This window comes from Phyllobates terribilis, unplaced genomic scaffold (genome assembly GCF_046119375.1).
Source record: "Phyllobates terribilis strain yellow unplaced genomic scaffold, ASM4611937v1 Scaffold_3__8_contigs__length_932513732, whole genome shotgun sequence".
In the NCBI taxonomy this organism is placed as follows: Eukaryota; Metazoa; Chordata; class Amphibia; order Anura; family Dendrobatidae; genus Phyllobates; species Phyllobates terribilis.
Genome location: NW_027362763.1, coordinates 342,744,608 through 342,758,307, shown reverse-complemented (window position 1 = coordinate 342,758,307; position 13,700 = coordinate 342,744,608). Strand labels below are relative to the sequence as shown.

At 44.6% G+C, this 13,700-nt stretch overlaps 1 protein-coding gene across 2 annotated transcripts in view; it reads right to left on the bottom strand.

The window, feature by feature from the left end:
* Positions 1 to 6,573: 6,573 nt before the first annotated feature.
* MASP1 (MBL associated serine protease 1) overlaps positions 6,574 to 13,700 on the bottom strand; it is a 215,992-nt gene continuing 208,865 nt past the window's right edge. Inside the window, exon 16 of one of the 2 annotated variants that reach the window (XM_073675203.1) lies at positions 6,574 to 6,784. In XM_073675203.1, the coding sequence (XP_073531304.1) occupies positions 6,594 to 6,784 (191 nt within the window). In that variant the 3' untranslated portion in view covers positions 6,574 to 6,593. The remainder of the gene's footprint in view (positions 6,785 to 13,700) is intronic. The other variant, XM_073675202.1, reaches the window with a different exon arrangement.

The following is a 13,700-nucleotide window of genomic DNA, read 5'->3' as shown; positions in this document are numbered from 1 at the left end:
TCAGGTTTCTGGACACATCCGGAGATCTGTCTCAGTGTTTGCAGTCTCTTAAAGATGATGGATACTGATTCCTGGTCTGCAGCTGGCCAGGTTTCAACTTCCCGTTCTGCGGCACCAGTCAATTGTCCCAGCACAACAGCGGCTCTCTGTTTACCAGTCAGAGAATACATGTATAGCACACCGCATATTTTTCTCTTGAATCCGGACAGGGTGTCTGGTTTGCCATTATACTGGGGAAGCCATTTTGTTCCAGGGATATACGGCAGGGCCATGGGTATCAACGGAGTCACGACCCCTGCTGGTGGAGCGGCCGCTCCGGCCTGTTCAGCGCCGGGCAGAGGTTGGGCATCAGGAGCGTTAACCGGTGCTCCAGCGGCTTGCTGGTCATCGGCCATGGTTGCGCCCCACTAGTGAACCGGAGCCTACCTTCTTCACTTCTTTTTCAGGTAGGCCGCAGCTCCGCGGGCGACGGTCTTCTTCCAGGACCTTGTGTCGCTCGCGTCTGACGTCAGGGTGTCCTCTGGGCTCCTTCCAGGACCTGACGCTTCCTCGTTCGACGTCAGGGACGGGGCGTGTCCTGGGCTTCGAGCTCTTCCAGAGGTTACGCCTCTCCGATTCCTGAGGTTACACCCCTCTTCTTCCTGCGTGGCGACAGGAAGATGGCGGACAATGGCGGGAAATCTCGGGAATGGCGGGACACCTTCACCACAGTGAGTATCACAGTCTTTTAAGGCTCACAGTACCCGGTGGCAACGGGCACGCAATCCTGCTCGTGACGCCAAGGCTGACGTGCCCCCTGGGCCATGGGGTACTCGGCAGCCGGGCCTCTGGTTGCTGGGGGATATCACGGTAGCTGGCCCGGTCCGTGACCCAGGGCGGTCAGTAAAAGGGGGAATATTTATAAGGGATTTAAAGTGTTCGTGACGCCACCTGTGGGATGTGGCTAAGGGGTGCCGCCGCTGCGGAGCAGTCCTCTGGAGCTGGTGTTACGGCAGCAGGGATGGTGTGGCTCTCCACAGGTAGAGATAGTTCCAGGGCAGCGTGGGGTGTAATGGATGGTGGTGCAGGGGAGAGACAGCAGGACGGTCCCGGAGGAAAGATGGACACTCACACGGGGGTAAGCTTCAGTACCTTTACTGGTGATGGTGCAGGCATGGTCCAGGGTACTCCGGACGAAGGGCGCACTTTTGGACTCTCCCCAGTGAGCGGGTATAGGGCCTCCTGATCCGTTGCTTTACTCGCTAAGCTTCTGGCCTGCTTGGAACTAGGCCTAGCTTGGTTACTGTCTCTCTCTAGTACCTGCTGACCTGGTGGTAGGGCTTTCTCTTGGAGATCACTCTCCCTGGTTGCTGGGGCCTCCGTGACTCCTAGCCCTGGTACTGTGGTCAGCGTTTGGTAAACCTGGGACCTGTAGTCCTCCAGGGGTTCCGGTGGTTCCTACTGGGTGTAAAGGGTTCCTGTAGGCGCGGACACGGTGTCTGGTATATATATCTTGGGGTGAGCCTGGTATGCTCCTCTGCCCCCTCGCTACTTCTTCCTTCTCCTCTCGCCTTCGGCCACACTCAGGGCCCTCACACGTGCTGTAGGCCTTGGCTCGCCTAAGCACGGCAGCCAGCGTGCTGCCTCTTTGCTGCTCTCTGAGCGTCAGCACACTCTCTCTCTGACTGCACAACTCACTGAACTAACTTCTGACTAAGTGAGCTGCCTGGCTCCACTCTCCCTATATATATCCCTATCAGGGCTCCCTCTGCTGGTCTGAGGTGGTAGGGTGGAGGTGTGTGAATGTGAGAGGGCCTCTTGTGGAGAAGTCCATCCATGCACCCTTCTGGGTTCTGTGGCACCAATGCACAGCAGGGCGCCACATATGTGCTTATTTTAAATTATCTGGATGTATTCTTGTGTTTGGTATCTGAATTTAGGGTAGTCTCTTATTTTATGACTAACTGAAGTTACAAGAACCAACATGTTAGGATGTGACAGAGACTGTCGTGTTCTTGCCCCTGAAGACAACAATTGCGTAGTGTGAATGCCGTCATGCATTTTTACTGTGTTTTATGGTGACATGTGAAATCTAAAATGTACTATTGTGTAGCGTTGTAAGTACTGATGCTTCTGTGTAAATACTGTAAAGGTAATGACTAGTGTGAGTAACATACACTTCAGCTCAGGTGTAGGGAAAGTGTAGGATATAGTTTAGCATTTAGGACATAGAGCAGATAAAGATAGAGCATAAAACACATTTTTACTGTGTTTTATGGTGACATGTGAAATCTAAAATGTACTATTGTGTAGTGTTGTAAGTACTGATGCTGCTGTGTAAATACTGTAAAGGTAATGACTAGTGTGAGTAACATACACTTCAGCTCAGGTGTAGGGAAAGTATAGGATATAGTTTAGCGTTTAGGACATAGAGCAGATTAGACAGTGATAGGCATTGTAAGTGTAATATGTTTAGTGCATACTGCTAGAAGATAGGGACTGTTGCTGTACAGACTTAACCTTTCACCTACTTAAACACAGACTGTTGGGACAGACAAAGTAAAGAGACAGTTAATGATTGGTCCAGCCCACAGTGGGAGGGGATGGGGCCTGTAAAAGGGAACCACTTCCTGGTTTAGTCAGTTAATGAAAGAGTTTGTTGGTGTCAGTGACAAGGTCAAGTTCAAGGTGCATTGTGCTGGAAGTACGGTGGTGGCAAATCTTTCTGGTGGTATGAGGTTGTACCAAACTCTCAGCAGACATTCCTGCAACATCCGGAGCCTAAGGGTCAAGTCGGGGGGCTATGGAAAGCACCCACAACCCTTGCATACAGTGGAAGATGGACGTGGAACTGCTTGAGGGAAACGTAGGAGATCTCGAGAATACTGCAGTGCTGGATGGGGAGTCCCTAGGGCTAACAGGACCTATTAAAGTAGGGATAGTCGGAGCAGAATGTAAGAAAATAATGGATATATACTGTGCTGATGGAACAAGTGACGAAGGGTGCTGTGCCCGATAATGTGTGTTAAAGACTGATGTACTTGTACTGTCTAGGAAAGTTTAACTTGTTAAAATGAACTAGGTGTCCCTTGATGTGTGTGCAACTGGTCCTAGAACTGAGGATGTGGAGACAGCAAAGGCTTCTGGCCTGCAAGTGAGTACAATGCAATGTACACAGCACAACACATATGGACTGGGACATGATTTGTTTGTAAAGTGCCACGGCCTTATGGAGCAGCAGCTCGCCCACAGCTACTGTCCAGGGCACCTTACAGACATATGAATCAGGTATTTGATGAAATGTCATATGTCATGCATACATTGTCAGATTGAAACAGTTAGTATGTTTCTGTCCTGTTGACGCTTTTATCCATACCATTGGATTCGAGATATTGCCCTTCTCATGTACTGTACTTCTGCTGCATACCCTGCAGACCCGTTTGTGAATGGGTGTTTATTCTATATTATGTGGTTTTAGTTGAATATATTGTTTCTTTTTTTTTCACTTGTGCCTAATCCTGTCCCTATCCCTGGCACTAGGGATCTATAGGGGCTGGTTAGGGATAGACGACTTGTGAGTGGGGGTGCCAACCACTGCGGTCAGGAAGGGTCATCTTAGGGGACATTAGGATGAAACTAGTTCACGTAATATAACCTATAATTTGTCACATTTATCTAATCCGGGGACCACTATATTAGCCCTCATGCTTTCCTCTCTGGTAATTTACAGTTATGTATAGGGAATTCTAGGGATAGATGACTTATGAGTGGCGGCGCCATTATCGTACTTTATTTAGGGTGCAAACCCCTGCGCTGAGAAGGGGGAATCTTAGGGAACAATAGGAGGATAACAGTTCCCCTTGACATCTTGAGTATCATCAACATAATTAGATATTTTTTATATATCACTAGTTTTGCACATTATTTTTCACCTATTTTTTGGGGGGATATTTTTGTATGGACAATTTTAATAATTAAATAAAGGTTACATTTTAAGGGTTTCATCATACCAATGTGAGCATAAGTATAAATATAATATATTGACAATCAATCAATATAATAAGTATAAGCACAACCTCCATATATTACCAAAGTGCGATAAGCTGGTCCCTATAAAAGCAGAATAGATTGTTTTATACTTAGTTTTCTAACATGTTTTCCTCTCTTTCTCTAATACTGTAAGGGGTTCATCAGGGAACCTAAAGGGCCAGAATACTGGTAGCAGTTACTGATGGCAAGCCATAATACACAGCTACATAATGCTACTAGTGCTATTAGATACCATGGCCCGCGCTCCACAACACATGCGCATGTGATAAGGAGAGGCAGATATGATGTTTTCTTATAATTGTCAAAGTAGACTGAGCTCTGATCAGGTAACTAGAGCCCCATAAAGCATTGATGCACTCAAGCAATTAACTCACCCTTAATGTGATGGCTGGAACTGCTTTTTCTTTAGTAGTGAGATGTGTGATGTTAGGTGGCTTTTCTATGTTTGCGTCGGTCTGGAGCGCAGTCGACTGTTCGTGATGATAAGTTTTGTAAAGGATGGCTCATAAGTAAGTTGTTCCGAACACAGATGTATATTACGCTGCATGTCTGCTCAAAGTGGTAAATTCATTACTGCTCATGTAGCATTTATACAACTGAAGTAGTGGGAAGTCTACTGTATACATCACATAAAATGCACTGGGACTGCTGTATACATCAGATAGGAGGCACCAAGACTGCTTTATATATATCGCATAGGATACACTGAAACTGTTTTTATACATCACATAGAATACACTGAGATTGCTGTTTATAAATCAGATTGCATACAATGAGACTGCTGTATATACTTTACATCAGAAACACTGAAATTGCTGTATTCATCTCTTGGGAGACGCTGAGACTACTCTATACACATCACATAGGATACACTAAGACTGGTGTATATATACCACATAGAAGACACTGGGACTGGTGTATATACAGTGCCTACGTCTGAGCCTATTAGTGCCTCCTGGCCATACTACTCATGTGTGGCATACACTGCACATGTGGCCTGCGATGTCATTCTGTGCAGCCCCCAACCATATGGACAGAAAAATTCTCGTCTGACAGGTTAAGTATAGTTGAGCATCTACACGCATAAAAGAGTAGTGGTAAATGGCAAGTACTAATGATGCCCTGTATAGACATCTCTTGATGCCTCATAGGCACTCCAGAAAGCTGTATGTGGATTAGACAGGTGGACTCCTTGTCTGTTGCTTGCTCGACTGTAGTTAGTGAAAAGCCACATAAAAATATGCTACAAATATTCTTTGAATAAGCTTTCTATTAATTTGAAATGTTCAAAATAATGTGACAAAAAAAAAAAATAGTGTTTCCACTAAAGGAGCTTTTTCCATTAAGATGTTGGAAAACTTATTCAAAGAGTATTTGATGTGGATTTAGGCGCAGAATCGATTTCTAAATACTCGTAAAAAAACGTGAATGTACCATTAGAGTGCTGATTTTTGGAGGTAAGAGTCCTGTAAGTAGAATTTGTACCAATCAGACATTTATAGTATTTACTTTTGATATGCCACAAATGTCACAGAAGGTAGTACACCTTTATTTTTTAGTGCAGACCTCTGATTGGTTCAGTATGATTGGACCAAAAAAGGTTGTGTACCACCGAGGTAAGACACCCATAATTCAACTGTTCATTTAGGCCAACTGAATTTATTGACTGAAAGGGGTTGTCCACTACTTTAGATTACCCCCCAATGTATCCCCCCGGGGCCCCTAAGACTTTTTGTAAATACCTTACCTTGCAGATAATGCCTGTGAGCGGCGCTATCACTGGCCGCTCACAGGCATCGTGTGACCCCCGGCTGCAGCCGGCTCTGACATTCACTGATGTCACGACAAGTGCTGGCAGCAGCCCGGGGTCAATGTCTTCCTGGTTCCATGGTGGATGCCAGGCTGTGGGCGGGGTTACCCCCGGGGGACACCCAGCATCCACCGCACGCTCTGCCTCTCACCATTCATTAGGAAAGCGCCCGGTGGATGCTGGGTGTGACGCGGGGGGTAGCTTCGCCCACAACCCAGCAGCCACCGCGGGGACCCCAGCAAGGAGTCACACCTCACTTGTCGTGACATCAGTGCGGGGTCACGTGATGCCTGTGAGCGACCAGTGATAGCGTTGCTCACAGGCATTATCTGCAACGGAAGGTATTTACAATAAGTCTTAGTGGCCCCGGGGGGATACATTGGGGTTAATCTAAAGTAATGTACAGTTTCTTTAAGGCTAAAGATCCATTGGGTCGCTTTCTGTAAGATCCTTTTATTCAAATCACTCCTCCTCCCAAAATGGGGTACAGTGTCTATCACTACAGATGAGACTGTGTGACTCATGGATATTTCGAGATAGGACTATTCCTGGAGTTTTCTTTATATCCCCAGATGTTCATTAATGTGGACACATTGCTCTCTTTTCGTTTTCACTACATAATGTAATGGACAGATACTGGCGCACAGGTAAACAACTCCTCGGGTTCTGCAACTGACAATGTTTTTTTTGTGTTTTCTATCACAGAGTGCTAAGTGGATTTACAACCAGACAAGAGCTCTACATTACTACTGTATTACTGTTTCAGCCCACTTTTATTTTTAATCCAGTCAACATTCTTGTAAACATTTGAATATACTCCATACTTATCACTTTCCCCACAGCCCACTCCCCATGAAACAACTCCTGCTAGGTACCAGTTGTTTGTTTGTTGGTTGAATGTGACCATTGGACCACCAGAGTCTCCAGAGCAGGCGTCTTTCCCTCCTAAAAGGCAAATTAAATGTTAATAGTTTTAGCATAATACATAAGTACATATTACACACTTTTGCCTTGTACCTCAAAGCTAGAACAATAGCCAATGAACATGAAAATTGAAATTTTACGTAATAGCATCATATTTAATAATATGAATGGGGTTGTATGGTAACCCAATGCGAATGCAAAAAAAATTCCAACACTAGAATTTTTGGTCACAAGTCACATGAAGTTGCCCCTAAAAGTTCAATGCAAGTTTCACGTGACATGCCGCTCACATGAAAACCACGGCCAGATTTGGCTTTGCATGCAGCTTTGTGTGGCCAGCTTTGTTAATGGGTACAGGAGTTACCTGCTATTACATCCTCTGTGTGGAATATTGTTTGAGTTGTGTACACGGACATCACACTGACCAAAAATACAGCCATCTGAACAAGATCTTTATGCAAAAAAAGATTATTAAAAGCTAAATTTCTATTCACATGGCATTGTTTTGGTCAGTATTTTAAATTATTATTTTACCCTTTCACAACAAAATCACATAAAATTATGAGATATTATGGTGGAAAGTGTACGGAGCGGGCTCAGGAACTGAGCCTGCAGCATACCCTGCAGATGCCAGCTGTGTAACATAGCCAGCATCTGCCTACAACAACAGAGGCTGGAGCTGGCTCCGATTGCTTTTTAATCATTTAAATGCCATTATCAATCACTGGGGTGCAGATTGGTTATAGCAACTGGGAGGTCTACGAAAGTCTCCCTTGGCTGATATGTTGGTCCTTCTATTAAGCCCAATTTGAGGCTGGGTTTCATAGAACTGCAATATAACTATCTATTGCAATACTATGGCATTTCAGTATATAGTGTAAGCAATAAAATGCAAATTCAAGTTTCCCTAGAGGAATAAAAAATAAGGTAAAAAAAAAAGTTTTAAAAATATAAAAAAATAAAATAAAAATAAAAGTTTAAATCACCCCCTTTTTCCATTAAAAAAATAAATCTAAAAAAATAAAAAACATATTTAGTTTGCTGCATCTGTTACAGTCTGATCTATCAAGATATACAATTATTTAACCATATGTTAAATATCAAAAAGATAAAGAGTCAAAATGCAGGAACTGCTTTTTTTTGAGTTTCCACATTGTTTGGTGAGCGAAAAAAAATTCCTTACCCAACTCAATTGATTGAAAAATAAAACAGTCATGGGTCTCATAAAATGGTAATAGAAAACCAAATTTTTTTTTTTACAAAGTTCTGATTTTTTTTCTAAATATAAATGTAAAAACAAATCATTAGTTTAGTATCACTATACTGGTACTGACCTAAAGAATAATATTATCATATCATTTTTACTGCATAATGAATGCTGTAAAAACTAAACCCATTTTTACATCATTTTACTACATTTGGATTTTTCCCCCGCTTTTCAGTACATCACATGGTAAAGCGAGTGGTGTCATTCCAAACTGCAACTCGTTCTGTAAAAATCAGGCAACTAAAAAAGCTATAGTTCTTTGATGATGGGATGCAAAAAGCGAAAGCACAAAGATGTAAAATTTCCCAGAAAGGAAGAGGTTAAAAGCCAAAACCAAAACTATTCAACTTCTAGTATTGGCTTACAAATATTGATATGAAATATTGATCAAAATACTGTCCCATAATTACAGCCTCAAGCAGGATTCACACATTCACACAGTTTTTAATGCAATAATGCAATTTTTTAGGGTATATAAAAATATTGCATTAAAATAGGGATTTAAACACCTCCTTTTTAAACAAAAACAAAAACGCACCCACATAAAAATATGCATGTTTGAATCCAGGGGCTGATTCATGTGATTGTTTTTTTCCCTCTCTTTGCACAATTGTCTGCACATGGAGCCAATAATAATTTCATTAGCATAATTTACATTGATCCATTTTTGCAGCATTCACCAATGAAATATGTCCCTTGAACAATAACTGGATTAATAGAATTGTACAAAATTATACACCAAATGTGGACTTTTTCAAGAAAAAGATGGGAGCACATGCAGTGCTCTTGTCATTTTACTCTGGGTGTGACTGATCGGATACTCATAGTGGTTGTGTGAATGTGGTTGTGCTGCCACCTCAACAACACCGGAGCAACTGCAACCCCTCAACCTACTGTCTCCTTCCCCATCATCCTGTAGAATGTAAGCCCGCAAGGGCAGAGTCCTCTCCCCTCTATACCAGTCTATCATTGTTAGTTCATTTACTGTAAGTGATATCTGTATTTTGTATGTAACCCCTTCTTATGTACAGCACCATGGAATCAATGGTGCTATATAAATAAATAATAATAATAATAAGCACTTACTGAAAACATAATATTGTAGCCAAGTGCCTGAAAGGTCTCTTGCCTAGATCAAGGGTGGGCAATTCATTTTCCCGAGGGGCCACATGAGAGACAGTGACTGTTGTGGAGAGCCAAACCAATAGGCTGAAATTAATTCTGCTCAATATTAACCCCTTTAGAGCCCATGACGTCTTAGTATGCACATTTGCGTACTGCCCGTTCAGTGAGGGCTGCTGCGCTGAGCCCTCACTGAACCGAGCACATGTCAGCTGATTCTTACAGCTGACATGTGCCCGCAACAGCCGCAGGTGGAATCGTGATCCACCCGCGGCTGTTAACCTGTTAAATGGCCGCTGTCAATCTCCGACAGCGGCATTTAACGCGCGCTTCCTGGAAGCGCGTCCTAAGCCCCGCCCACCGGCGACCCCGTCACGTGATCGCGGGTCGCCGATGGGCGTGCATGACAACCCAGGGTCTGCAGCAGACGCCTGTGGTTGTCATGATCTGGTCGCTATGAGCGCCACCTAGTGGTCGGCGCTCATAGCACAGGACCATTTCTGCTGCATACAGGGGACCTGCTGGTCCCCTGTATGTAGCAGAGCCGATCAGACAACTGCTGCTTCTAGTCTCCTATGGAGACTATTGAAGCATGCAGTAAGTGAAAAAAAAAAGTTTTTTAAAAAATAAAAAAAATTAAAAAAATCTAAAAGTTTAAATCACCCCCCTTTTGCCCCATTCAAAATAAAATAATAAAAAATAAACCCCACATACACATATTTGGTATCGCCGCGTTCAGAATCGCCCGATCTATCAATATAAAAAAGAATTAATCCGATCGGTAAACGGCGTAATGAGAAAAAAATTCTAAACGCCAGAATTATGTTTTTTGGTCGCCGCAAAATTGAAATAAAATGCAATAACTGGCGATCAAAACATCGGATCTACCCCAAAATGTTATCAATAAAAACGTCAGCCCGGCGCGCAAAAAATAAGCTATCAACCAGCCCCAGATCACGAAAAATGAAGACGCTACAGGTCTCGAAAATTGGCGCTATTTTTTTTTTTTTTTTTTACCATTTGGATTTTTTTTTCACCACTTAAATATAAAAGAACCTATACATGTTTGATGTCTATGATCTCGTAATGACCTGTAGAATAAGAATGGCAGGTCAGTTTTAGCATTCAGTGAACGTGGTAAAAAAAATAAATAAAAAACAACTGTGGTATTGCACTTTTTTTGCAATTTTACCGTACTTGGAATTTTTTTCCCGTTTTCCCGTACATGATATGGTAAAACTAGTAATGGCGTTGGCAAAAAATAAGCCCTCACATGGCCATATTGACCAAACAATAAAAACGCTATGGCTCTGGGAACAAGGGGAGCAAAAAACGAAAAAGCAAAAACGACAAAACCCAAGGTTGCGAAAGGGTTAATATCAATATATTACTGATAATTATTATATTAATAATTTTATTAATATTAATTGCATCACTCAAAATTGGGCCAGAGTTAAGTATACTGACATCCCCCTATATACCATTGAACTCGAATACAGCCCCTTATATACCATAAGATCCCCCACACAGTCTCCTATCTACAGCATGTGCCCCACACAGGCTCCTATCTACAGCACAAGCCCCACATAGCCTCCCTATCTACAGCATGAGTCTCACACAGCCTCCTATATACAGCATGAGTTTCATACAGCCTCCCTATGTACAGCATGAGCCCCACACAGCCTTCTATATACAACATGAGCCCACACAGCCTCCCCATATACAGCTTGAACCCCATACAGCCTCCAAATCTACAGCACGAGCCCCACACAGCCTCCCTATCTACAGCATGAGTCTCACACAGCCTCCTATATACAGCATGAGTTTCATACAGCCTCCCTATGTACAGCATGAGCCCCACACAGCCTTCTATATACAACATGAGCCCACACAGCCTCCCCATATACAGCTTGAACCCCATACAGCCTCCAAATCTACAGCACGAGCCCCACACAGCCTCCCTATCTACAGCATGAGTGTCACACAGCCTCCTATATACAGCATGAGTTTCATACAGCCTCCCTATGTACAGCATGAGCCCCACACAGCCTCCCTATGTACAGCATGAGCCCCACACAGCCTTCTATATACAACATGAGCCCACACAGCCTCCCCATATACAGCATGAACCCCATACAGCCTCCAAATCTACAGCATGAGCCCCACACAGCCTCTTATCTACAGAATGAGCCACACACTGCCTCCCTATCTAAAGCATGAGCCACACACAGCATCCCTATCTAAAACATGAGCCCAACACAGCCTTCTATGTACAGCATGAGTTTCACAGAGCCTTCCTATCTACAGCATGAGCCCCACATAGCCTCCTATATACAGCATGATCCCCATACAGCTTTCTATATACAGCATGATCCCCACACAGCCTCCTATATACAACATGAGCCCCCACACAGCCTCCTATATACAGCATGCACCACACATAGCCTCCTATATACAGCATGAGCCCCACACAGCCTCCTATATACAGCATGAGCCCCGCACAGCCTTCTATATACAGCATGAGACCCACACAGCCTCCTATCTACAGCATAAGCCCCACACAGCCTCCTATCTTTAGCATGAGCCCAACACTGCCTCCCCATATACAGCATGAGCCCCACACAGCCTCCCTACCTACACCATGAGCCCCACACAGCCTCCCCATATACAGCATGAGCCCCACACAGCCTCCTATATACAGAATGAGCCCCAGACAGCCTCCTATATACAGCATGAGCCCCACACAGCCTCCCCATATACAGCATAAGCCCCACTCAGCCTCCTATATACAGAATGAGCCCCACATAGCCTCCTATATACAGCATGAGCCCCACACAGCCTCCCCATATACAGCATGAGCCCCACACAGCCTCCTATCTTCAGCATGAGCCCCACACAGCCTCCTATCTATAGCATGAGCCCCACACTGCCTTCCCATATACAGCATGAACCCCACACAGCCTCCTCATATACTCCATGAGCCCCGCACAGCCTCCCTATCTACTGCATGAGCCCCACACAGTCTCCTATATACAGCATGAACCACATACAGCCTCGTATCTACAGCATAAGCCTCACACAGCCTCCTATATACAGCATGAGTTTTACGCAGCCTCCATATCTACAGCATGAGCACCACACAGCCTCATATAAACAGCATGAGCCCCCATACAGCCTCCTATCTACAGCATGAGCCTCACACAGCCTCCTATATACAGCATGAGTTTTGCACAGCCTCCCTATCTACAGTATGAGCCCCACACAGTCTCCTATATACAGCATGAGCCCTATACAGCCTCCTATCTACAGCAGGAGCCTCACACAGCCTCCTATATACAGCATGAGTTTTACACAGCCTCCCTATATACAACATGCGATTTGCACAGCCTCTCTATATACAGCATGAGTTTTACAAAGCCTCCCTATCTACAGCATGAGGCCTTCACAGCCTCCTATATACAACTTGAGCTCCACACAGCCTCATATATACAGCATGAGACCCACATAGCCTCCTATATACAGCATGAGCCCCACACAGCCTCCCTATCTGCAGCATGAGCCCCATACAGCCTCCTATATAAAGCATAAGCCCCACAGTGCCTCCTATATGCAGCATGAAACCCACACAGCCTTCTATCTACAGCATGAGTCCCACACAGCCTCTCCATGTCCAGCAGGAGACCGCCATAGCCTCTCCATGTCCAACATGAGACCCCCATTGCCTCCCCATGTCCAGCCAAACATCCCATACACATGAAAAAAAGAACACCGCATACTCACCTTGTTCCCGTTCCGCCAGTTTTCTGCTCTTGTCGCCGGGCTGCTGAGTGCTCTTTAAAGGTCTTTAATACTGGAAATCTGTGGTGTTTGGAGTCACTTTGACTGAACATGAATAGGTACTGTTATACATTGTTACACTCACAGATGGGACATGTGGTTTGTGGACCCACTGTGCCATAGGTCAGGCTTACTTAAGAGGGGCGTAGCTGAGTGGTTACCTGGTGTTCACTGGAGCTCCTAATGGTGGAGTTACATTTGTGCTGCAGGTAGCCACCAGGTACTACTCCTAGGCAGTCTCCGATACTGCGGCTGCCAACCCCAAAGGTTGAGTTCGCTGACAGGGACACAGACTCAGAGTCACTGACCTTCAGGATTCGGAGGCTGGTATAACAGCCTGTACAATGCGGAATGCAGGGGAAGGTTCTCATTCAGACTCAAAAATTCTCGAAAATTGTATGTAGTCATGAACAATTTAGTGAAACTACAGGGGTTGCTCAGGAGCCTCCCTACTGGCAGGGTGCCTTTTATACAAAATGCTTCCCAGCTATTGGCTGGGGGCATTTTCCAAAGTGTGTGCTGCCCTTTAAGAATAAGGGAGCACATGCGCACTAGACACGCCATCAGAAGCTTGTGTGGCGTGCACAGGAAACAGAGGAGGAAGCAGGAAGTGAGGATGCCACTGTGGACGGGGTGATCAATATGTCATCATCGTCCCAGCCAGGTGAGGGAGAGGGACCATGCAAAGATACTGGAATACTGCTACAGTGC